General features: G+C 46.8%; 3 protein-coding genes across 3 annotated transcripts; all 3 read left to right on the forward strand.

Moving 5' to 3' along the window:
• Window positions 1-1,764: 1,764 nt before the first annotated feature.
• tmem222a (transmembrane protein 222a) lies at window positions 1,765-6,797 on the forward strand. Its single transcript, XM_072692628.1, has 6 exons — window positions 1,765-1,938; window positions 2,338-2,422; window positions 4,180-4,211; window positions 4,317-4,413; window positions 4,545-4,675; window positions 5,665-6,797. Exons 1-6 carry the CDS (start codon window positions 1,811-1,813, stop codon window positions 5,783-5,785), a joined length of 594 nt encoding a protein of 197 aa, XP_072548729.1. The 5' UTR covers window positions 1,765-1,810; the 3' UTR covers window positions 5,786-6,797.
• Window positions 6,798-8,489: 1,692 nt separating this feature from the next.
• Window positions 8,490-10,558, forward strand: tpbg1a (trophoblast glycoprotein 1a). The gene is made up of 2 exons (XM_072692611.1): window positions 8,490-8,743; window positions 9,525-10,558. Exons 1-2 carry the CDS (start codon window positions 8,490-8,492, stop codon window positions 10,456-10,458), a joined length of 1,188 nt encoding a protein of 395 aa, XP_072548712.1. The 3' UTR covers window positions 10,459-10,558.
• Window positions 10,559-15,185: 4,627 nt separating this feature from the next.
• kdf1a (keratinocyte differentiation factor 1a) lies at window positions 15,186-20,720 on the forward strand. Its single transcript, XM_072692607.1, has 4 exons — window positions 15,186-15,612; window positions 17,059-18,245; window positions 18,467-18,547; window positions 19,255-20,720. The coding sequence occupies exons 2-4, from the start codon at window positions 17,075-17,077 to the stop codon at window positions 19,305-19,307; spliced, it is 1,305 nt and encodes a 434-aa protein (XP_072548708.1). The 5' UTR covers window positions 15,186-15,612; window positions 17,059-17,074; the 3' UTR covers window positions 19,308-20,720.
• Window positions 20,721-26,120: the final 5,400 nt, after the last annotated feature.

Genomic DNA, 26,120 nt, shown 5'->3' on the forward strand with positions numbered 1-26,120 from the left:
TGGTATTACTGGTGTCACTGGTATTACTGGTGTTACTGGTATTACTGATATCACTGGTATCACTGGTATTACTGATATCACTGGTGTGACTGATATCACTGGTGTTACTGGTATTACTGATGTTACTGGTATTACTGGTGTTACTGGTATTACTGGTGTCACTGGTGTTACTGGTATTACTGATATCACTGGTATCACTGGTATTACTGATATTACTGGTGTGACTGATATTACTGGTATTACTGGTGTCACTGATATTACTGGTGTGACTGATATTACTGGTGTCACTGGTATCACTGGTATCACTGGTATTACTGATATTACTGGTATCACTGGTATTACTGATATTACTGGTGTGACTGATATTACTGGTATTACTGGTGTCACTGGTATTACTGGTGTGACTGATATTACTGGTGTCACTGGTATCACTGGTATCACTGGTGTTACTGGTATTACTGATGTTACTGGTGTGACTGGTATTACTGGTGTCACTGATGTTACTGATATTACTGGTGTCACTGGTATTACTGGTGTCACTGGTGTTACTGGTATCACTGGTGTTACTGGTATTACTGATGTTACTGGTGTTACTGGTATTACTGATGTTACTGGTGTTACTGGTATTACTGGTGTCACTGATGTTACTGATATTACTGGTGTCACTGGTGTTACTGGTATTACTTGTATTACTGGTATTACTGGTGTCACTGGTATTACTGGTGTTACTGGTATTACTGGTGTCACTGGTATTACTGATGTTACTGGTGTTACTGGTATTACTGATGTTACTGGTGTTACTGGTATTACTGGTGTCACTGATGTTACTGATATTACTGGTGTCACTGGTGTTACTGGTATTACTTGTATTACTGGTATTACTGGTGTTACTGGTGTCACTGGTATTACTGATGTTACTGGTGTTACTGGTATTACTGATGTTACTGGTGTTACTGGTATTACTGATGTTACTGGTGTTACTGGTATTACTGGTGTCACTGATGTTACTGATATTACTGGTGTCACTGATATTACTGATATTACTGGTGTCACTGGTATTACTGATGTTACTGGTGTTACTGGTATTACTGATGTTACTGGTGTTACTGGTATTACTGATGTTACTGGTGTTACTGGTATTACTGGTGTCACTGATGTTACTGATATTACTGGTGTCACTGGTGTTACTGGTATTACTTGTATTACTGGTATTACTGGTGTTACTGGTGTCACTGGTATTACTGATGTTACTGGTGTTACTGGTATTACTGATGTTACTGGTGTTACTGGTATTACTGATGTTACTGGTGTTACTGGTATTACTGGTGTCACTGATGTTACTGATATTACTGGTGTCACTGGTGTTACTGGTATTACTTGTATTACTGGTATTACTGGTGTTACTGGTGTCACTGGTATTACTGATGTTACTGGTGTTACTGGTATTACTGATGTTACTGGTGTTACTGGTATTACTGGTGTCACTGATGTTACTGATATTACTGGTATCACTGGTGTTACTGGTATTACTGGTGTCACTGATATTACTGGTGTCACTGGTATCACTGGTGTTACTGGTATTACTGGTATCACTGGTGTCACTGGTATTACTGGTGTCACTGGTATCACTGGTGTTACTGGTATTACTGGTATCACTGGTGTTACTGGTATTACTGGTATCACTGGTGTCACTGGTATTACTGGTGTCACTGGTATGGTAGGGAAGACTGACTGGGCGTCACGCAGCTCTACCGGATTGGCTGAGCTCTCGGCGCATGCGCAGTCCCGCTGTGCGCGTGTGTTGACGGTAATGGCGGAAGTGTCCGCGGTGGACAACATGAAGAATTATCAGAACCTCCAGAGCGCCTTCGACAGAATAGACCGCGAGCAGAGCAGGTACCCCTACTGCATAGTCTGGACCCCCATCCCCGGCCTGACGTGAGTATTCCCCCCTCAGCACCGGTGTGCGTGCACTAAGCTCTTATCTCCCGGTCCGGTCCGGTCCGGTCCAGCCCGGTCCAGCCCGGTCCAGCCCACACAGCCTAGCTCACTTAACCAGCCCTGAACTCACACACTGCCTCCATTCTGCTCCAGAGTGTCTCTGAACAGGGTTCGAGTGGTCAGATCTACAGACTTATAGAGCTGTGTTTACATCCGGGGAACATCCTTCTGCTGACGCAGGGAGTTCATTTATATTCATAAACACTCATTTCTCCCGCGTGCTGCTGAAACTCTTTACCCCGTGATTTTAGACTATATTATTTATTATTATTATTATTATTATTATTAATATTAATGTAATTAGTGTGTGTGTGTGTGTGTGTGTGTGTTCCTCAGGTGGTTCCTGCCCTTCATTGGTCACATGGGGATCTGCACCTCCTCAGGTGTGATCCGGGACTTCGCTGGACCGTATTTTGTGTCTGTAGGTATCTGCAGCAGGACGCAGCCTGGGCTTTCTGACGGCACTGAGGGCAGTGCTCACACTGTCCCCTGCAGTACTGCTGGTTAAAGACCTCGTCATTCTCTAGTCACCTTTAGGGGTTTATTAGGGGGGTTAGAACCGTTCCTCTGCCGCACCCTGTGGTCAACACACATGTTCAGAGCCCATACATTTAGTCCTGTGGAGAGGTGTCCCCCAGTGTCTGTGGATCGTCCTAATAGCAGATCATTAAGAAGGTGAGAACTCGACACTGGACAAGATCAACACGGGATTCTCAGACTGTCCAGTCAAGAGGCCTTTATTGTCATTTCAGCTCTGTAGCAGTACTCCCAGCACTGAAATTACACTTTTCCAGAACAGAAGGTGCAACATGCAACAAAACAGGACAGGACAGACTGCAGAAAGTGTGACGTGCAGGCGTAGGTGACCGCATTAAACTAGAAAGACTATATAATAATAAATATATACAATAAATATGACTCGTTACTGAGTAGAGGTCGTGAGCGTAAGCTGCATAGATATTTAACAGGGCGGTATTGTAGTGTAGTAAAGTATAGAGTATATCAATAAGGTAAAAATGATGCAGACGGGTTAAAAAAAAGGCTGACCGTAGCCTACAACTGTCAGACGTGGGGTATTGTAATGAGATCAGTCTTAGGAGGTAAGTTCAGTCAGGCCCTGACCAGTATATCAGTTGGCTGGTTTTGATTATTATATTATATTATTGGAGTGCTTTAGTCAATATTTCTGCCAATACCACCAACAATACTGACTCGTGGTATTGTTGGTGGTGTTGGCAGAATTTTTTTTTTTTTTCCTTTAGTTTAAGACTGTGTTCTGTGTTTTTTGTTACTTGTCATACGTGTTGCTCTCACCAAGACAAATTCCTTGTATGGGTAACATACTTGGTGAAATAAAGAGATTCTGATTCTGATTCTGAAATATTGACTAATGCACTCCAATAATTATCAACCTTCTGGTTGCAGCATCTCCAGGATTGGTAGAGTCCATCAGTGTTGGGACAAAACCATAGGCAGCTATTCCACTACTGAGGAGCCCAGTATGAGTTCACTGTGAACTCCAGAGATTGGGGTAGTGTATTTATGACAGTGGGCACAGTGTAACAGTGGTTGCACAGCTTATTGGTTTTTGGGTTCTAAGCCGTTGCACATTGGTTACGAACCAGGTGACGCTTATTTGGTGCAGTGTAGCCGTGATCATGGCATTCTGGAAGTAGATGTGGAACTGGGTGTAGAGATACCAGTGAAACCGTGATTGCACATCTTAGCCATTACCCAGGTGGTTGCTATGCTGTTGCTGGTCAGTGCTTTATCTGGACTGGACACTTTAGATGATTTACAGATACTTAACCTCTCATTAACTTTAAATTCAATAGATCTTGCTTTAATTCTCTTTCCTTTCCTCCAAAACCTCATTTTAACCTTAATCCAAGTCATAGACCTAAATCTAACCCTAACCCTTATATTATAGGTGATCAGAATTTAATCACCATAAAATCAGTCTGGGCCACAGGGCTGTGAAATTAGCTTCAATTCAGCTTAGCTTTAGCATGCACGGTTCATGTCTCACCTCCTTAATGATGGTGTCATTAGGAGAACTCGGAGACACTGAGGGCAGGACACAGGTACACAGGTGTAGGACGTGAGTGTTCACCACAGGGTGAGGCAGCAGGGAGTTAACGAGCCTGTCTGAAGCTCTGCTCTGTGTCTTGTGTGCAGGAGGACAACATGGCTTTTGGAAAACCAACAAAGTAGGTAAACCGTGTTGGAGGGTGTGGCGCTGTGAGCTCTGAGCTTTAACGTGGTACAGCAGTCTGCTCTCAAACCTCTCACACCCTGTTTCCCGCTGCTCTCAGGTACTGGAAGCTGGACAGAAACAAGGTGTACGCTGCCGGCTCAGGCGGCTGGGACACGGCCGTGCACGACGCGTCTGAGGAGTACAAGCACAGGATGGTAAAGCAAACACGGCCCCTCCCACCTGCACGCCTGCTCATTTGCATGTAACTGACTGTGCGGATGCTGGTTGGTGTGTGTTAGCCTGTCCCGTCTCTAACGGACTTCTCTCCCCTTCCCTCACTGTACAGCATAACCTGTGCTGCGATAACTGCCACTCCCACGTTGCCATGGCGCTGAACCTGATGCGCTATGACAACAGCACCTCGTGGAACATGGTGAATCTCTGCTTACTGTCCTTCATCTACAGTAAACACGTCAGGTGAGGCACAGTTTCCCCGGTTCAGCTTCTCCTTCTGTTCCTCATCGCGAACCAAACTTCATACTGATAGATAGGTTTGGACACCTGAGGAGTTGGGTGTAATCTAAACAGTGGGATTGGGTGTAGTGTAAACAGTGGAGTTGGGTGTAGTGTAAACAGTGGGATTGGGTGTAGTGTAAACAGTGGGATTGGGTGTAATCTAAACAGTGGAGTTGGGTGTCGTGTAAACGGTGGAGTTGGGTGTAGTGTAAACGGTGGGATTGGGTGTAGTGTAAACAGTGGGATTGGGTGTAGTGTAAACAGTGGGATTGGCTGTAGTGTAAACAGTGGAGTTGGGTGTAATCTAAACAGTGGAACTGGGTGTAGTGTAAACAGTGGAGTTGGGTGTAGTGTAACAGTGGGATTGGGTGTAGTGTAACAGTGGGATTGGGTGTAGTGTAAACAGTGGGATTGGGTGTAGTGTAAACAGTGGAGTTGGGTGTAGTGTAAACAGTGGGATTGGGTGTAGTGTAAACAGTGGGATTGGGTGTAGTGTAACAGTGGGATTGGGTGTAGTGTAACAGTGGAGTTGGGTGTAGTGTAAACAGTGGAGTTGGGTGTAGTGTAAACGGTGGAGTTGGGTGTAGTGTAAACGGTGGGATTGGGTGTCGTGTAAACGGTGGAGTTGGGTGTCGTGTAAACGGTGGAGTTGGGTGTAGTGTAAACGGTGGAGTTGGGTGTCGTGTAAACGGTGGAGTTGGGTGGTGTGTAAACAGTGGGATTGGGTGTCGTGTAAACAGTGGGATTGGGTGGTGTGTAAACAGTGGGATTGGGTGGTGTGTAACGCTTGATATACCATAATAACCACGTAGCAACACCCTAGCAACGGCCTTGAAGATTCAACCCCTTTAGTTGTTCAAACACTCTAGTTATAGATGACATTTTCTGTTACCATAGCAACAGCCACAGACTTAGGTTCTTAAGTCGTCTCTCTGTTGTGGTGCTTTCAGCTTTGTCGGGTTCCTGAAGACGTGGCTGCCCTTCCTCATGATCTGCGGAATCATCGTCACCATCACTCTGGCCTTCAAGCTCCAGTCAGCAACACTGGACACACTGAACCACAGTGGATAGGACAGTGATGCCATACGCTCACCATCAGGGGGCGCTCCAGGCTGGCTGGCACTGCAGGGACAAGAGGCAAACGGAAAACTAGTTTTAAGGAACTCTGTGTTCATTACGCCTCACATCTCACAGGGCGAGAGACCATGCAGAGAGACTAACTGTCATAGGATCTGGATCTCTGGCATTCCGTCACATCAGCATTACAGTATGCCTCTCTGAGCTGGAGTACTCTATTCAGGCTCCGCCCACTAATATGTTCTTCCATAGTAACTGTTGTGAGGTCAGGCAAGCTTTACTGAACTCCCTTTCAACCCTTCGGACATTGCTAGACTGTAGCTCTGCCTCAATGTCTCAGTGTGTTTTTATATATATATATATATATACCCAACATAACAGTATTAATAACGCTCTAAATGTAGGAATTGTGATATACACTGAGGAGGCGGAGCTACAGTCTCTCATTAGGGTGAATATTAATAACGCTCTAAATGTAGGAATTGTGATATACACTGAGGAGGAGGAGCTACAGTCTCTCATTAGGGTGAATATTAATAACGCTCTAAATGTAGGTATTGTGATATACACTGCTACACAGCTACAGTCTCTCATACAGGGTTAAAGAGTTTTGTGTAAAGCTTATCTGACCGAGTAGAACAGTCGCTACAAAAGAAGGCTTTGGTGGGCGGGGCTTGGAGAATGAGATTGGTTTATTGGCTGGAGTGAGATTCAGGCCTTTCCTGTAGGAGATGATGGATGATTTCTCTGGAACTCTGGGCAGGATTTACTGTATCATTATCTCTGGCGCTTTTCTTCAGTAGATTTCTTAAATATGCAATAAGTGTAGATCCTACTGCTGTTAGATGCTCTCAGACACTGTGTCATTTATAGAGGAGTTCATTTTGTGTTGCAGGAACAAGGGCTGCTTTTCCTTTCATCTCTTTCCACTTTATTATTCATTATTATCATTTTGTGAAACTGTTTCTTTGTGTTTGTGTTTTGAAATGAAATACAGTTTTCCTGAGTTCACTGTCTTGTGTCTGTCATACAATAATACCTGATATATGGTTGTTGTGATGAATTCTCTCAGGGTCTGAACTCCAAGTCCCGACTCTCAAAAGCTGGGGGTTTGGTGTTGAATGTGCTGCAGAGGGTCAAACTGTGAAGCGTTATCATGGTTGAATAACCAGAGTTCAGTACATTAAAGACAATCCGAGAATCACCGTCAATCACTGCAGCTCCTCCTCCAAAAGAACGTCCAGCAGAACCAGAACACAGCTGGGGACCTGAACTGGGAAACTGTTCCATCACAATCTGACTGATTTACAACCCCAATATTCACATAAACCCCGCCCACTAAAGAAAGTCACACAACAGCTACATTGAGAGCTTATGAAAGCAAGGCTAAAAGCTAACGCCAGCCGACCAAAGCAAGGACTGCTCCTGCTCCTGAGCACAAGGGCACCTCCGGAGCAGCTAAGAGCTAATGCTAGGCCAACCAATGTAGTTTCTGGTGTGAAAAAGCTCTGGAGCCTGAAAATGCTAAAAGCTAACCACGCACTGTGTGGACTAGACACTGAGAGGACCCAGAGAGGACAGCAGTGCAGAGAAAGACAATATGTTAGTGTTACAAAGGTAGTTTCAAATGGACGCTGTGTCCTAATGTTTGTGGACAGCACTTCTAGTGAATGCATTCAACTACTTTAAGCTGCACCCATTGCTGACACAGATGTGCAAATGCACACACAGCTTGTCTAGTCCCTGTAGAGAAGAAGTACTGCCAATAGAATAGGACTATCTGGAGCAGATCAACATCATGACCCTATTGACACCATGCTGCCTAATAATGCCAGGCGTGGGCTAGAGGGGTATAAAGCCCCCCAGCATTGAGGAGCTGTGGAGCAGTGGAGGAACTGTGTTCTCTGGAATGATGGTGGTGGAGCTCCATCCAGTACTTTTGGATGAGTTGGGGATGATGAGGTAGGATGGTGATCGTCATCCTGACCTCACAATGCTCTCTGAATGCAATCCAATCCTCACAGCAATGCTCCTCCTCCAGAATCTAGTAGAAAGTCTTCTTCTCTGGACAGTAGAGACAGTTACTCTAACAGAAGCAGGATCAGCTCTTTAATACTCCTGATTTCTGAAAAAAAACAATGAATTAACAGGTGTCCCAATACTTTTGTCCTGTATATGTTTGGTATCTGATGAGCTGCTTTAATTTACAACAGGAGACGCTAAGCTAATGCTGCTAACAAACACTGGAATTAGACTGTCACCAATCTCATCTCTGTGAACACGCCCCCAAAAGCATCTGTTCACAGCCTGTCTGTCAGAGCTGCTAACAGATCTTCATTAGTGTTCATTAGCAATTTTAGCCTAGCGTCAGATACTGAACATGACTGACCTGGGGTCAGTCCCGGTCCTCTGATGGTTCACTGCCCCTTTAAATTCAGTGAGGCGTGTTAATAGTGTCATTACGTCCCCGGTGTCCTTAGCATAGAACCGCCTCCCCTCCGCACCCCTAGATGGATGTCCCGTGTAATTTCGGCAGCCCCTCCCACTCCCACTCCCACCCCTTCACATTTAAGGCTGGTCCTCTTTGTCTCGGACGCCCTCTCTCTCTCTCTCTCTCTCTCTCTCTCTCTCTCTCTCTCACACCTGCAGTGATGAGGAGCTCGCCGAGACCCTGAGTCCCAATGAGCTGCTGGAGAAGATGCCCCTGCTTCCCCTGCTGCTGTGTGTGTTACTGTGTGTGTGCTCCAGCTGTGCGGAGTGTGTGGTGGGCTGCGAGTGTGTGGAGGCTTCACACACTGTCAGATGTGTGTCGGCGGCTCTCGGCGGCGTCCCGGACGCTCTGCCCAAACACACCCGGACCCTACTGATCAGAGGGAGCAGGATCCAGCAGCTCCAGCAAAGCACCTTCAGCACGGCGGAGAACATCACCACCCTGCAGCTCAGCAACAATGGGTAAGAGTGCGGCGCCCTGAGGGTCTGCAGGGTTTAGGGTCCTAGATAAGTGGGTTGAGTGGAACAGGGGGACCTCGGAGTGACTGACCTCTCATTGGACTTCTAGTCTTGGACTTTTAGGATGAATGAAGAAATAACGTTCTTTCAGAATTAGGCAGTTCTTACATGCTTTCCTAGTCAGATCTGGTCTTAGGTTCTAGATAATGGCATAATAATAAGTAATATAATAAGAATATGTTTTATCCATTTTAGACCCAGGAAGAGGGAAAACATGGCGGCTTAAATTAAGAATTAAAAATATTGTTAAATCTAATTTTTTTCTTTACGTTTCTCCATGATGTGAATCTGCAGTTGTTCTTTATACTGTATCAGAATTTGACCAATAGAAACGCTCCAGAATAACATCTGTTTACATTCACTTCCACTGAAAGTTCAGGAGGTTTTCTGCTCCTCCTGTAAAGCTGCCATGAAATCTTGGTATTTAAGAGTTTCAAATGAGGCATCTGAATATTACAGAATATTTCTGTCTCCAGTGATGATATATAATAAAGATAATAATGATAATAATGATCAATAAAGCACTGAAATGTGTTGTGAGTGTTAAGCTGCTCTTCACACTGATAAAGCGCACACTGATTAAAACACTTCTAAAATAATGCTGAAAAACGTAATGTAGCTGAATGCTTCCATTAGCAGGGGTGTCCACAAACTTTTGGACATGAAATGCATATGGCATTCTGCTGACTTCTGCTGTTCTTTTGTTCTGTTCATTTCTCTCCAGAATAACCCAGTTGGGTTCTCATGCCTTCTCGCCGCTGCATGCACTGTCCAGCCTGGACCTGAGTGAAAACAGGCTGGTTCTGATCCACCCAGAGGCGTTCTTCATCCCAGGCAGCCCCCTGCAGCACCTCAGCCTGAGCAGGTCGCTCTATAATTCCACCTCCTTCACCGACCTGATCACCGCCCTTCGCTGGGGGGCGCTGTCCAATCTGCAGGAGCTGGATCTGTCAGGGAACCGGTTGGTCCTGCTGCCCCCAGGGTCGTTCTCCCCACTACCCAGCCTGCAGCGCCTCAGCCTGGCCAATAACTCGCTGGTGGCCATTTACAGCGGCACGTTCTCCGGCCTGGAGCAGCTGCAGAAGCTGGACTTGAGCTTCAATGCCTTTGAAACCATGAGCCTGGAGGCTCTGAGGGAGCTGGAGAAGCTGAGTCGGGCTCGGATCCTCCTTGCTGGGAACCCCTACAGCTGCATCTGTGGGGCGCAGGAGTTCTCCCGCTGGATAAACGGCTCCAGCTCGCGGGTCGGAGACGTGGAAAAGCTGCAGTGCAGTTCCCCGGCCGACCTGCAGGGCGTCCTGGTGAGGATGCTGAGCTCTCAAACTTCAGGCTGTTACGGCGAAGCTAGTGCAGAGGTGGCGGACGTGACCCTGCAGACGTCGTATGTGTTCCTGGGCCTGGTGCTCGGCTTCGTGGGCATGATCTTCCTCGTCGTGATCTATCTGAACCGCAGAGGAATCGAGAAGTGGGCGACGGACCTTCACGCGGCCTGCAGAGACGTGCTGGAGGGCTACCACTACCGCTACGAAATCGACTCGGACCCCAGACTCAGAAACATCTCAGCTAACAGCCACCAGCGCCGACGCACTGAGCTCCGCCCACCACGTGCCCCGGCTGACACCCGCATCACACACATCCCTTCTGACATCACCTTATAGTGGACCTTAACACAAATGGATAGGCTTAACCTCTAGGCGGATTGTGGTTGGGGCTTAACTGCTATAGGTTGAATGGGTCGGGTAAACTGCTGTAGGCTAAATGGGTGGGGCATAACCTCTGTAGGCTAAATGGGTGGGGCATAACCTCTGTAGGCTAAATGGGTGGGGCTTAACCTCTGTAGGCTGAATGAGTGGGGCATAACCTCTGTAGGCTGAATGGGTGGGGCTTAACCTCTGTAAGCTGAACGGTCGAGGCCTCATCTACTAGCCTGAATTTGATCTACTTTTGTACATTTTGATACACGTTTATCAGACTAAACAGATCAGGAGTGAAACTATAAATCAGATTTTGCTTTACTACACTACACTACTACACTACATTCTACCACACTACACTATACAACACTAAACAACACTACTATGCAATGCTAAATTATATAGTACTACACTACATGTTACCACACTACACTATACTACACCGTGCTGTACTACACTATACCATGCTGCAATATGCTATTGTAGTAATATGTAATATGCTAGTGTAGTGTACACTATACTATACTAAAGCTTACCAGACTACATTAGGCTATGCTATTCGATACTTCACTACACTGCACTACACTCTACCACACTACACTATACTAAACTACACCACACTATATTATATTATATAATACTACACTATACTACACTCTACCACACTACACTATACTACACTATACTTTACTACACTACACTATACAACACTATACTACATTATACGAGATTATACTACACTATGCTATACTTGCACTACATTTACAATACTATAGTATAGTACATTAACTACTCTCAATACCTACATTACTGTACTGTACTATGCTCTACCACAACATACAATATTCTAGTACACTACACTACTCTACACTCTGCACTACACTACACCACACTATGCTATACTACACCATACTACACAGAAATACTGTGCTACCAGCTCTAATTCCATGTTGTTTACATTTACCATCTTTATCAATAGTGAAAGAGAACAGCTGTAGAAAAGAAACGTATCGTTCTACGGCAATGTTTTATGTATAAAGATTTTAATTGTCTTCATAATTAGAACTTCATTCATCTGATTATCACTTGTACAGTAATGCTAATTTCTACTAGCGACTCTTAGGCACTCTGTGAGTTATTTTTGTACTTTTACAGAACAATGATTTGTATTTAAGTGTGTTTATGAACAGCCTGTTAGCCTGTTAGCTAACGTTATTTACTGACAAGTTCTCTAACCTCATGTTCTGTGTATGCTGTAGCTGAAGTGCAGCTGAGAAATTTAGCATGGCATTGTGTTAGCTAGTGCTAGCTGTAAGGTATCAGTACACACTGACATTTACTGTTCAGTGTTTTAGTGCAGTCTGTCAGCTTAGCTGCGTTTGCCTCATCCTACTTAGCCTAAAGGGGAACTCCACCAGGTTTCCAGAATCCTCTGTAGAGCTCAGACTGTGAGAAGAGTTTAGTCAGAGTCGGGGGTTCAGACTGAATCTGAGCTTCACTGTAGAGAAACTGACCCACTCTGATCTCTGTACAGAGGAGGAGAACGGAGCCAGGAGTCGGTCACCATGACTACAACAACACAGATACAGCCCATAATTTATCTCCTACCCAAACCCACCAGTGTAGCTACGCGAGTTTTATATGGAATAATGATGATGATGATGGTGGTAAAATAGTGAATAGAGAATCTGAACTAATGCAGTTCTCTTTAGGGACTACTTTCTGTAGCCGCACTACACCCTGCAGCATGTATCCCTCCACCATTTTAATGATCTGATTTTAAAAGCAGGCTCTAGAGCCGAACTCTTCTCAGAACTCTGGTAGAACAGTGTCTCAGGCATCAGGCAGCGTCTTCATCACCATTAGGTGAAGAACTTTCTGTGAGGAGCTTTTATTAGAGCTTCAGACGTCTGCTTCCCTTCACCTCCACTGTAGAACCACAGCTCTGACTGGAGGAGCTTATCTAGAACCTCCACTGTAGAACCACAGCTCTGACTGGGGGAGCTTATCTAGAACCTCCACTGTAGAACCCCAGCTCTGACTGGGGGAGCTTATCTAGAACAGTGAGTCTGTCCGGTCTCTTAACTGGTTAATTATGCGGAGAATTTACAAACATGGGTTTTGATGCTTGAGAAGACGTGTGATTTGTCCTGCTGTGTGAACAAAGCCTAGGAGTAGCAGGACCAGGGTTCAGTGTTGGACGTCAGTGTGCAGATGCTCCTGTTCTCGGGCTGAGCAGGAGAAAGTGGAGCAGAGTGAAGAATCACCACCTCTGGGCCACAAACCTCACAGTTGACGTCACCGGCAGCCGTGGAGCGCTGCCTCCGCACACGTGTGCAGCTAATGACTGTAATGGATCAGGACAAGACACCTGATATTAATCTGAGCCCCTGCGCCTGGCAGGCGTACGGGCCTGCATCAGCACAGCAGGAGCCCTCCTCCGTCACTCCCCTCACCTCCGCATCGCCTAGACTGAGATAGAGTCTCATAGATAGAGCCGAGCGCTGCGGTGCTCCTCATCAAATTAAGCTCCGGTTTAGAGGTCATGTGAGATGAGGTCAGCGATGATCAGGGAATGATCAGGTGTTAGATGTGTGACTCATGTGCTAATATATATATATACATACATACATACATACACACACACACTACCTGTCCAAATGTTTGTGGACACCCCTTCTAATGAATGCATTCGGCTACTTTAAGCAGTGGAAGAACTGTGTTCTCTGGAATGATGGTGGTGGAGCTCCATCCAGTACTTTTGGATGGAATGAGTTGGAGATAAGGTGGGGTGGCGATTATTATCCAACATCTGGACCTCACTAACGCTCTCTCACAGCAATGCTCCTCCAGAATCCAGTAGAAAGTCTTCTTTGGACAGTTACTCCAACAGAAGCAGGATCAACTCTTTTTAATAGCCCTGAGTCAGTGTCCCAATACTTTTGTCTGTTTTGTATATATGTTTGTCACAACATTAGGACCACTGCAGCTGAAGTGAAGAACACTGATGACCTGGGTCCAGTGGCTCCTGTCTGTCCAGGGGTGGAGATATTAGGCAGTGAGTGAACAGTCAGTTCTTGAAGGTGATGAAGCAGGACAAAGCGTGCAGTGGTCGGTCCCTTCCAAAAGTGCTGCAAGGAAGGACAACCAAGGGTCATGGCTCACTGATGCTCACGGAGGTCCCGCCCACTTTTTGTATAATATGTAAATAAAAATAATACATTTATAAAAAACTCAAGGTCTTAAGTGATTTGTGTGCAATGCAATGGCACAAAGGTCACACAGTGTATGTGTGTGTTTGTTTGTGTGTGTGTGTTTGTGTGTGTGTGTGTGTGTGTGTGTGTGTGAGCTGCAGTACCCCGCTGTACTGCGTGCTGGTTCCCGTCTGTCAGAGTCCATTCTGGTAGAGCGGCCTGCGGTCACACAGGAGAGAGATTAGAGCTTCAGGGTCAGAGAGAAGCAAATGTGGGGGTGGAGCTACTGCAGATAAGCCCCGCCCATTCACATTGCACTTTACAAGAGTGTCATTTCTGAGTGCTTTCTTAATGAGGCACAGTTCAGGCCAGCCAGTGAGGACAGAGCTGATTTGCATATCTCTGTGTTAAAGGTAGAGTGTGTGCGTGTGAGGGATGGAGAGGCTGGTGTAGAAATGAACGATAAACTCACACAGATGCTGTGGGAGGAGCTCAGGGGTCAATACAGCATACAGCACCCGCCACTCATAATCTACTGTTCCACTGGGAAACACTGGGAGCTGCTATGAATGAAGAGTACACTATAAATACAGATACGGCCATTATTATTATTATTATTATTATTATTATATCATCATAATTATGATTATTATTATTATTAGTAGTAGTATCATTGTTATCATCAACATCAGTATTATCATCATAATTATCATTATTATTATTATTATTATTATTATTATTATTATTGTCGTTGTTTAAATGGTCTACATTAACTAAATACTGTTGAAATTCTTTCGGTCTCATACAGACTAGGAGTGTGAAGGTTTCTACACCCACATGAGTTCTGAGATCTCTGTACTGTCAGTGTGATCATTAAATAATTACTGGGTACTATATAATAGTATATAATAATAGCAACTATATAGAATAGATTAATAAATAATAAATAAAGACATAATTAGTGAATTATCAGTGCACTGCATGCATCAGAAAAATACAGACAGATTTGTACAGTTCATTTTAAAGGCAAGTTAGAGTTTAATGGGTTAAAACATGTTAAATTCTGGATGTATCAAATATACGTGCTACTCAATGTATATTTAATTAATCGATCAGATAAAGGTGGAATAAACAGTAAAGCTTTAAATCATTTGAATTTTCATTTTATTCTTTGATTTTTAAAACTTCAAAGGGTTAAATTTGTTTAAGATGCAAATATAATCAAGAAAAGAGTCACAATCTGAAGAGAAACATTTTTTAAAATATGTCCTTGTTACCACTGATCTGAAATCAGACAGGTTTCCTCTTTCTAAAAACTCTGCATATTATAATAAAATAAAACATTACAAATCACAGAAACGCGTAATGATCAAACGCTCTGACGTCATCCGCCACTGAAGCCGCGTTCAAGTTCTCCGTGATTCTGAAAGTCGGTTCTCCAGTTTCTCAGACCCGTCCAGTCAGCCCCAGGTTCAGACTCAGGGCTCTCACTGTCTGAATGCTCAGGTTTCAGTGAACTGCGGGGGGTCACACACCTCCGCTCGGCCCGGGGGTCGAGGCTGCACGCTCCGGCCGCGCTGCTGAACGGGGAATTCCAGAGCCGAGCGGCGCTCTTGAAGGCAGCATCGTCATACCTGTAGGCCAGGTAACGCAGGAGCGAGCGCGCGCGCGCGAGAGAGAGAGGAACCGAGCTTTTACCGAGAACCGTCCATCATGAGCTGAGCCCGGCCAAAGGAGATCCCGCACAGCCTCTGGAGGGTCGTGCAGGTCCGGTGTGGGGGTCTGGGGAGAGACTGGTCAGGTGAGGTGAGGTCAGGGTTGTTAAAAGTATCTAAGCCTTCCTTCACTTCCGCGATCTGAACGCCGAGCTGCCGAGCTGCCGAGCTGAAAACAACAACACTCCGATTCTCCCCAAGCCTATGAGGTGAGTTCCCCGCCGCCCGCTCCCCGCCGCCCGCTCCCCTCCGGCTCCGGGTGTGTGTGAGAGTGTGTGGGGGGTTTAGAGAAATGTCCATGTTTGGGTCAGTAAAGCTGGAGAAAGCTGTGGGTGGAGGGGCAGCCGGGTCCAGGCAGATGTTTGAGGATGGCCTGTCAACCAAACAGCCCGTCTGAACGTCTGTAAGACGTTAAACACCCTGCTGTTCTTTCAGGTGGCTGAAATCTGGAATAAGCGTATTTACTTCTACTGCTTACACACCTTACACACCTTACACACACCTCACACACCTTACACACCTTAAAGGGGAACTCCACCGATTCCCCTAAAAGCTCAGTGTGTGAGAAGAGTTTAGTCGTAGAGAAACTGACCCACTCTGATCTCTGTACAGTGGAGGAGAACAGAACCAGGTGTCGGTCGCCATGACTACAACAACACAGATACAGCCCATAATTTATCTCCTACCCAAACCTTCTGAGTTTTTATGGATGATGATGAAGATGATGAAGGTAAAATAGTGAATAGAGAATCTGAACTAATGCAGTTCTCTTTAGGGACTACTTTCTGTAGCTGCACTACACCCTGCAGCATGTATCCCTCCACCATTTTAATGATCTGATTTTAAAAGCAGGTTCTAGAGCCGAACTCTTCTCAGAACTCTGGTAGAACCGTGTCTCAGGCATCAGGCAGCGTCTTCATCACCATTAGGTGAAGAACTTTCTGTGAGGAGCTTTTATTAGAGCTTCAGACGTCTGCTTCCCCTCACCTCTACTGTAGAACCACAGCTCTGACTGGAGGAGCTTATCTAGAACCTCCACTGTAGAACCACAGCTCTGACTGGGGGAGCTTATCTAGAACCTCCACTGTAGAACTCCAGCTCTGACTGGGGAAGTTATCTAGAACCTCCACTGTAGAACCACAGCTCTGACTGGGGGAGGTTATCTAGAACAGAGCGCTTCACACCAACCCCCCCCCAAACCCCCCAACCCCCCCCAAACCCCTTAACTTTCTTAACTGATTAATTAGGCAGAGAATTTAAAAAAATGCTGGACTTCTTCTGTAACTGTAACTGTTACTTTCTGAATCTCTGATTGGCTCTATGGATGTTAAAACATCAGAACATCTGTAATCGGTTATTGTCAGCATTTATAACCACTCCCTGCACCTTACAGACTCGCCTTGGTTAAGCCACAACTACTTTCTCTTTCTAAATTAATACATGGAATAAAAAAAGTGAGTTTGGGTGTAAGTGCTAGTCTCATGCATTCATTTATGAAACATATGTGTGTGAGTTTAAATCCCTCCAACATCTTCTTTATCCCTTACAGTTAAAAAACAATGACGCCACATAACTGTATGTTGTTCAGCAGTCCATGTAGGTTCTGCTCATTGCTGGCTGTAGTGAACACTCCATGCTTTCTGGCTGTCCTGCAGGTCCTGACCGGGTGCCATGCCTGGCCACAGCACTGTGCCAAACCAGAAGTCCCGCTCCCACGCGCACGGTTCGGGGCGCTGCAGGGCCGAGGGCTACAAACAAGGTCGCACCAACTCCCGGGACAGTGCTACCAGCCAGGAATTACACTGGGATCACCACAGCACTCCACAGGACTCTTACCGGGATCACTATGGCACTGGCCGAGAATCCCACCGGGATCACCATGGCCAGGACTCGAACAGGGATCGCCAGGCTACGAGCCAGGACTTGTCACGGGATCATTGTAATGAGTGGCCACGAGCCATCGACACACAGCCCTCCCAAAAGCCCCCACCGCGTTACGCTAACGGCCGCGGCTCAGAGACGCTGGGCTTCATCCCAGGCTCGGCAGCAGCACCGGTGGGAGGCGGCCGGGCCTGCGGCTCCTGCTCCTCTCTGGGCTGGACCGGCTGCAGGGCTTTCTTGTGTTGTGTGCTCACCTGCGGCTTTTACGGCAACCGACAGCCCTGCCTGCCTGCCAACGAGAGCTCCACTGATGCCCCGCCGAAGTCTGAGCAGGAAACTCGGAGACCGCCTATGCTGGCTATGACCAACCCCACCTGCAGCATATCGCTGGAGCCCAGCAAGCCCGCGCAACTGCCCAGTTCTGAAAGCTTCCGCTACCGTGACGTCTACTTCGCTGGTAAGAAGGTGGTTTTCCCTTCTAACGCAGAGGCTCCCCCAAGACGCAGCAGGGCGGCAGGCAAAGGGGAGAGCCAGCGACCAGTGAGCAACACCAGCGTCTACTCTAGAGAAGACCTGGACGTAGATGACGTGGACGATGGAGGCACGGACATAGACTCGCTCATCACCAAGAAGCTGCTGGAGCTCTACAAGTTTCACCAGATCGAGCAGCTGGCCAAGTGTACGTCGGACCAGTCTTTCTCACGCAAGACCAACGAGATCAGTGACCTGATCAACAGCATCGCACAGGACTACAACCTGGAGGAGCAGGAGGCCGAGTGCCGGCTGGTGCATGGCGTCATACGCATCAGCACACGCAAGTATAAGTCTCAGGGCTCCAAAGGCTACAACAATAAGGACTACAGATCCCAGGATGCACTGGTCCAGGCCAACGGAGGTGGGCGAAGGGACGGGACTCTGCCTGACAGCGGCAATGAGACGATGACCTTCACCTTTAGTAACGGTAAGTGGACCTTACTGCACTGTTGAAATCAGAGGACCACCAGATGGTCCATGGTTTTGCTTTGTCCCGTCTGCACTGGGTACTTAGTACTTGATTACTTGGTGCCTTAAGGGACAGGCCAAAACTGTGGTCCATCTGATGGTCCCTGAGTCCACTAAGCAGACAACTGTTAGATATGACGCCCGTGTGACTCCAGACAACTTATCTCCATGCCTTTTAAGGTGAGCCTGACGTCCAGGTGTCTGAATTGACGCCGTCAGATGAGCTAGCCCGGAAGATGAGGGTGCACAGTGGACGAAGCGGTGAGTCTCCGTTTCTCTAATCAGATCCATCAGGGTCCAATCAGCCACATCAAGGCTTTTTTTCCCCCATACGAGTGCAACCCTGCTGCAGGTAAGGAACCAGCTGATCTGAGCCCTGATGGTGAGACGGGCTGCATTGCTGTTCCATTGGCATCCCTGTCTCCGATCTGTCTCGTGTAGAACAAAGTACCCACAGCTGCCTCTGGGAGACGACTCTCCGGGCCAGAAACTCCTGCTCTTGCCTTTGTCTGTCCCTGAACTCCTGAGCCCCTCGGCTCATTTTTCAGACGTTCAGAAATCACCTCCCAGCGCTTTGTCCTCCACACCGCTGGATCAGCTCACAGGTTTAGCGCTCTCCGAATAAAGAGCACCTTCATTATGTCATTTAGTGATGCTCTCCCCTTTCAGCGGGATCGTGTGTTGGAATGTGTTTATGATGTGTGGAGTGTGGAAAGTGTGGGGTATCGGTTTACCGTGGAAGTGAAAGGGAGTTTCTGACGGATGCTGATTGTTTAGAAGAAGCAGGGTGAGGTGTGAGGACCTGGTTTGAGGCCGTTCTGTCATTAAACACTGAGGGAATCTGAACAGGGTGAAGCTTCAGGGAGGACTGGTCAGGCTTAGGACAGTAGTGTCTTCATCCTGACGGTGGGTAATTGTCTTTGTCTTGGTCTTTGTCTAACGGCACACTTTGTCTTTTACTTCCACAGCTTATTACTCCAGCTCAACGACAGACTCATCAGGGGCACCTCTCCTGTGCTGACCCTTCGACTGGACTAGAGACGCCACTTTGCTTGCTTAAAGACCTCGCGGCTGGACTAGAGACCAGATTCGAGACCATGCAGCTAAACTTAAAAATGCACCGGTGGACTAGAGACTGTAGAGGTAGACTGGGAACCACACAGCTGGACTACAGACCAGATTAGAGGCCAAACATCTGGACTACAAATGCACTCCCAGACTTGAGACTGCTTAGCTAGCTTGGAGCACTTCCTGGCCAGTGATCGAACTAGAGACTGCCTGACCGACCTAGCAATGGAATGACTAGAGAGCGGAATTAGAGACCAGACATCTGTATTACAGACTACACATCTGGACTAGGGACTGCACAGCTGGACTAGAAACCATGCAGCTAAACTTAAGAATGCACAGGTGGACTAGAAACCAAACGACCAGATTAGAGACTGCATGGCTAGACTAGGAACTGCACATATAGACTAGAGACCTGGCCAGAGACCAAACATCTGGCCCACAAACTGCACATGTGGACTAGACACCACCCAGCTGGACCTGGAACCAGATTAGATACCACAGATCTCTTCTGGATTAGACACCAGGTCAGAGACCAAGCAGCAGGGCGGCACATCTGGACTAGAGACCGAAGTGGAGATCACACAGCTGGACTAGAACCCCCTCTGCTGGACTGGAATCCAGTAGGCTCCGGTGACCTGCCCAGCTTGTCCACTAGTATTTTACACGGTTAAGGGTCTGCGGGCTGTGGACCGGATTAGACTTGCGGGAGACTGGTGATGATCCTGACCCTGAGGAGCTCCCTGTGCCCCCTCCGTCCACTATGTTTACAGCTTCTCTACAGACCACCAGCAGTTTTTGTAAGGACGTATTTTAAGAACTTGCTTTTCTGCTTCCGTTTTACGAGAGCAGGTGCCTCTCCTGCCGGCGCTGCGTCTGATTAGGCGGCTGATGGATGGGGTGTTCCGGCGTGGCTGCTCCTGTTCCCCAGCCCCGCGTCCCCGCCCCCGCCCCCCGTGTTCCTGCGCACTGAGCTTGTTTTTCATGTTACAGACTTCATCTTTACAGCCTCGGCTTTCCTCCTCCGCTCACTTTTAGAGCACGGTTTAATGTTCTGATGGGTTTTAGCTTGAATAAAAGGACGTTCTGTGGTTCCTCTGCTTTTTGTTTACATGTGGACGGTGCACTGTGTTCTGCACAGGTGATCATAGACTGTGTTCAAGTGTGTTTGTTGGATTAGATTTTTTGGAGGGAAGAAAAATGACTGAGTCTGAGTTTATTTACTGAACGCTGCACTTTTCTATCAGACTGTTCTGTTCATTAGTCTCTCTCTCTCTCTCTCTCTCTCTGTCTCTCTCTCTCCTTTCTGTCTCTCTCTCTCTCTCTCTCTCTGTCTCTCTCTCTCTGTCTCTCTCTGTCTCTCTGTCTCTCTCTCTCTCTGTCTCTCTCTCTCTCTCTCTCTGTCTCTCTGTCTCTCTCTCTCTCTCTCTCTCTGTCTCTCTCTCTCTCTCTCTCTGTCTCTCTCTCTCTGTCTCTCTCTCTGTCTCTCTCTCTCTCTCTCTCTCTGTCTCTCTCTCTCTCTCCTTTCTGTCTCTCTCTCTCGATCGCTCACTATTGTTTGTTTTTCTCTCTCTTCACTCTCTCCATATTTCTTGGAAGACTGCAGCACGCTCCTCCTCGTGTGTGTGTGTGTGTGTGTGTTTGAGTGACTCTGTGTGTGTGTGTGTGTTTGAGTGACTCTGTGTGTGTGTGTGTGTGTGTGTGTGTGTTATGAACTGTGAACTTGTTTGGCTGGTTTGACTACAGAAAGGAAATGAAATCCCTGTGTGTTGGAGGTGCAGGTTGTGGAGGAGGGGCTGAAAATCTGAACTCCACATTATTAATTTCGCTCAGCTGAGATTATTATTATTATATTTACTCTCAAAGATGTTCTAATAAAGTGGAAAAGGAGCTGGGAGTGCTGACTGTGTCTGTGTGTCCACTGTACCTGTGTGTACCTGTGTGTACCTGGAGTCTGTGTGCTGTGTCTGTGCTGGTTGTGTCTGTCTTGCCTGTGTCTGTGTCTACTGGCTGTATCTGTGTTAGTGGAGTTAAGTGCTCTGTCTGTGCCTGTGTTGGGTTCACTGTGCCTGTGTTGACTGGTTGGTCTGTTGGCAGAATGAGTGTTAGCTGCATCTGCGCTGATGAGTGTTAGCTAAGTCTGTTAGCTGAGTCTGTTGTTTGTGCCTGTGCTGGTTGAGTGTGTGTCTGTGTTTTACTGTATCTGTATGTTAGTACAGTCTGTGCTGGATGTGTTTGGGTTCACTGTGTCTGCTGGCTGTGCCTGTGTTGACTGTGGCTGTGTTGGCTCTGGCTGTGCCTGTGTTTGCTGTGCCTGTGTTGGCTGTGGCTCTGGCTGTGCCTGTGTTGACTGTGGCTGTGTTGGCTCTGGCTGTGCCTGTGTTTGCTGTGCCTGTGTTGGCTGTGGCTCTGGCTGTGCCTGTGTTGGCTCTGGCTGTGGCTCTGGCTGTGCCTGTGTTGGCTGTGCCTGTGTTGGGTTCCTGAGTGTTAGCTGTGTCTGTTAGCTGAGTCTGCTGGTTGAAGCTGTTAGCTGTGTGTGTGTGTGTGTGTGTGTGTGTGTGTGTGTGTGTGTGTGTGGTTGAAGGCAGGATGTTCAGTATAATAGTTATCAACCTCAGTCACAGCTCTGATAGTGTGGTTCTGGTCTTTGCTGTATCAAACACCAATCACAGTGAGCTAGGTGTGTCCTGACCAATTGCAGCTCCATCAGATCTGGAGCTGAAATGACATCACTTCCTCTTCCTCGCCTCTGTGTGTGTGTGTGTGTGTGTGTGTGTGTGTGTGTGTGTGTGTGTGTGTGTGTGTGTGTGTGTGTGTGTGTGTGTATAACTTCCTCTCTGATGAGCAGGGCTCTGCCCCTCATCCAGGCTGCTGAATGTTGGAGTCAGGTGGCGCGGTGTTGATGGAATGCTGAAATCCTTCTCACCGCACCTCACAGCCCGGCCACGCACCTGTCCGCCCACCACCAAACTCAGGTGTGAAACTCAGTATAATGACTATACACTGCGCGTCCAAATGTTTGTGGACACCTCTTCTAATGACTGCATTCAGCTACTTTAAGCTGCACCCATTGCTGACACAGATGTGCAAATGCACACACAGCTTGTCTAGTCCCTGTAGAGAAGTACTGCCAATAGAATAGGACTCTCTGTAGCAGATCAACATCATGACCCTATTGGCTCCATGCTGCCTAATGCCAGGTGTGGGCTAGAGGGGTATAAAGCCCCCCAGCATTGAGGAGCTGTGGAGCAGTGGAGGAGCTGTGTTCTCTGGAATGATGGTGGAGGAGCTCCATCCAGTACTTTTGGATGGGATGAGTTGCTGAATCTAATCAAATCCTTACAGCAATGCCAGAATCAAGCAGGTGTCCCAATACTTTTGTCCACACAGTTGTAGACATTTGTATGATGTGGTTCTGATTCTATTCACATTCATTAGGTGTTGGTAGTGTGGGCTCTCAATCTAACTGAATCTGCCTGAAACTGTACTGTACCTCCCTTGGCCACATGGGGGCACTAGAGCTCTTTCTACCAGCCTGTTGCTTTTGGTGACTGAAATACAGTCCACAGTTTATACAGTCTATACAGTTAGTGCACCCCTGGTTAACCTGCATGTATAGTGATGCTGAGAGTGTAAATAAGCCCCATCCTCTACAGAGACACACTCCTGTACACTCTACCACACACACACACACAGTTGAACTGAGTGGAATAGCACAATAAATATGCTACATATTATTATTATTATTATTATACACTCTGATAAATTCATCATCTATCCTTTAAACAGGGTGCCCAAACTTCAGCAGATTAGCCCCGCCCCCTGCTGAAGTTATAGGCACTGTTTCAGTTTGGAGTGCTTTTTAAATAAAGGCCGCCAATCAGTACAGAGCTCATTTACATATATCAGTCATAAAGGCACAATGTGTTTAACTGTAAGAGATAAAGGTCCAGGACCACGAAGAAATAAAATGTTATACATGATCAGCCATAACATTAGGACCAACATGAGGATCATTATCCAGTCTGATGGGGCGTCTTTCACATTTGGGTGTGTGGTTAAGGTCAAAGGTTACGGTCATCTCCTACAACTGTGTTTCCTAGATATACTCATCATGATCATTTCATAGAAAGCACGTCATCGTGTAATTCAGGATCAGTGCAAACCCCACATGACCAAAGTTACGTGACAAACGTCACCCGATTATATACACCAATCAGCCACAACATTAGTACCACCTCCCTAATATTGTGCAGCTCTCAGGACCTCTGAAGGTGTGCTGCTGTGGTGTCTAGCACAAGGACTAGCGTTAGCAGCAGATCCTTTAAGTCCTGGAAGCTGTGAGGTGGGCTGGACTTTTGGTAGGTACTGACCACTGCATACCTGCCTGATGTTCTGACCCAGTCATTTGTTCTGACCCAGTCCTTTTTTATATACCCACCCCTGGACAGGAGCCACTGGACCCAGATCATCAGTGTTCTTCACTTTAGCTTCACTAAGCTGACTAAGGTCCTAATGTTATGGCTGATGGGTGTAACTGTATAAATAAGGTTCTAAGGACAGATGATGTTCTCCTCATCAGTACTAACGGGATGACAGCTGCAGGACACACGCTGGCTGTGTTTATTTAAGGTGTCAAGGTACCGTCTGCAGTGCCAGTGGACAGTGTGTGCTGAAGGCCTCTCCATTCTAAATGTAGGCCAAAGGTGAACAATGACCCATCAGGTCATGTGACTTTATCCTTCTGCTTCTCTGAGTTCTCCATTCCACCTTAAATGTTGCAGCAGTTCCTTAACAGCCAAAAGTTTGTGGACACAGCTCCATGATGAACTTTTGAGCAAATATATTTTGGAATCTTACTTTCAGGTCAAAAGTTTGTGGACACAGCTCTACCTTGACCAAGTAACAACTTAGCAACCAACACCTGTATCACACAGGTAACAGTAACACAGTTTCCGTGACTGGGTAACCCTCTCTAGGGTTGTGTTGACCTCCTCATCCAGTCTGTCTGCTCTGGCCACTGAGCTCCAGTCTGTAACTCCAGTTGTTTTGGAGATTTTGTGAATAATGGGCTGGCCATCCAGGCACTGACCTTTGACCTCTTTTGACACCAGTAGTTGATTCATATGGTTCATATGGGGCAGTGGTGGCTCAGCGGTTAGAGCGCTGGGCTGTCAATAACAGGGTTGTGGGTTCGATTCCCGGGCTTGGCAAGCTGCCACTGTTGGGCCCTTGAGCAAGGCCCTTTACCCTCTCTGCTCCCCGGGCGCTGGAGTTGGCTGCCCACCGCTTTGTGTGTGTGTGTACTGTAGTGCTATGGTGTTTCCATTATTTTGTCCATGTTCTTTAGTAATAGCAGTCTGTGAACCATGGGGGAAAACAACCATTATATGACACACCTGTGTGTGAGGTTCTTGCTGTAGTGGTGTGTGTTCTGCAGAGGGGTTTGGGTTGTGTGTCTAAAGGTCAGAACAGACTGTGTGTGTGTGTGTGTGTGTGTGTGTGTGTGTGTGTGTGAACTGCTGAGCTGTACCGCTGGGTCAATAACCTCCAGCCTGACCGCCGTCACACACTTCCGCTCAGTAAACACGGAGCAGACGGTGCCAGGCACACACACACTCCGGGCCGGGAGCGTCACTCTTTATGGCGGTGACAAGACTTGGACTGCGTGGAGAAACTGACACGCATCAGACTTTAGAAAATACCAGTGATTAGATACTGCTTCAGTTCAGAGGGTTTTACAGTCATGTGGAAAACAAACAGAAGCTCATGTGAAAAAGTAAGGACACCCCATGAAACCGTCTCTGTGTCTCTGAACGTTTAAAGATCTGGAGGTCTGATCTTCATCTGATCAGCACTGAGAGATAAAGATGATCTGACTGAACTCACACCTGAAGAAACTCTTTAATCTTAATTTATTAAACAGAATTAATAGAAATGTCATTTTCACCCCCCACATTTATCATTCCTTCTAATGTCTAGAATCAGAACCAGGAGCAGAAGATCAGCTGCAGATGATCAGAACATGGTGGGAGAGGATTATTCTGGAGGAGTCTGTCTGATTTAAACCTCAGATGTTTAGTCTGGTCTGATCTTGATGGTTGAAGTGAGGGGTGAAGAAGATCACCATGGTCAGATCCAGAGAGCTCTCTGAGGCCTTCAGAAAGAAGGAGGAGATGCAGAGGAGTCTGGGAAGGGCTTTAAACAGATCTCAGAACAGTTAGAGATCAGCCACTGTTCCACTGTCCACTAAATCATCTACAAGAGGAACAGCTGACCAACAAGACCAGATCAGACCGTCCCAGCCAGATCAGCCCAGCAGCAGAACAGAACCTCAGGATGAGTAAAGAAGAGTCCAACAGTCCTACAGGATCTACAGGCGGATCTCTCACCACTGCTGATGTTGAAGTACAGCTTCTACCAGCAGACAGAGACTGAACCCGTATGATCTTCATGGGAGGAGAGCGAGGAGGTCCATTCCCTCCATCTCTCAGTACTGAGCACATGAAGATCAAACCTCCAGATGTTTAAAGAGCTTCAAAAAGACAAAACTTTTCATGAGGTGTCCTAACTTCACAACTTCATCATTACACTCTCCAAACCCACCAGTGCAGCTACACGAGTCTTCTGAGTTTCTATGGAATGATGATGATGATGATGATGAAGGTAAAATAGTGGAGAATCTCCACTAATGCAGTTCTCTTTACTACACCCTGCAGCATGTATCCCTCCACCATTTTAATGATCTGGTTCTAAAAGCAGGTTC

Source organism: Salminus brasiliensis, chromosome 1 (genome assembly GCF_030463535.1).
Source record: "Salminus brasiliensis chromosome 1, fSalBra1.hap2, whole genome shotgun sequence".
Classification (NCBI taxonomy): domain Eukaryota; kingdom Metazoa; phylum Chordata; class Actinopteri; order Characiformes; family Bryconidae; genus Salminus; species Salminus brasiliensis.

Coding starts and splice junctions, on each gene's coding strand:
- kdf1a (XM_072692607.1), top strand. CDS start 17,075: ATGCCTGGCCACAGCACTGTGCCAAACCAGAAGTCCCGCTCCCACGCG. Junction 18,246..18,466: donor GACCTTCACCTTTAGTAACG/GTAAGTGGACCT, acceptor ATGCCTTTTAAG/GTGAGCCTGACGTCCAGGTG. Junction 18,548..19,254: donor GGTGCACAGTGGACGAAGCG/GTGAGTCTCCGT, acceptor TTACTTCCACAG/CTTATTACTCCAGCTCAACG.
- tpbg1a (XM_072692611.1), top strand. CDS start 8,490: ATGCCCCTGCTTCCCCTGCTGCTGTGTGTGTTACTGTGTGTGTGCTCC. Junction 8,744..9,524: donor CTGCAGCTCAGCAACAATGG/GTAAGAGTGCGG, acceptor ATTTCTCTCCAG/AATAACCCAGTTGGGTTCTC.
- tmem222a (XM_072692628.1), top strand. CDS start 1,811: ATGGCGGAAGTGTCCGCGGTGGACAACATGAAGAATTATCAGAACCTC. Junction 1,939..2,337: donor ACCCCCATCCCCGGCCTGAC/GTGAGTATTCCC, acceptor TGTGTTCCTCAG/GTGGTTCCTGCCCTTCATTG. Junction 4,212..4,316: donor GCTTTTGGAAAACCAACAAA/GTAGGTAAACCG, acceptor CGCTGCTCTCAG/GTACTGGAAGCTGGACAGAA.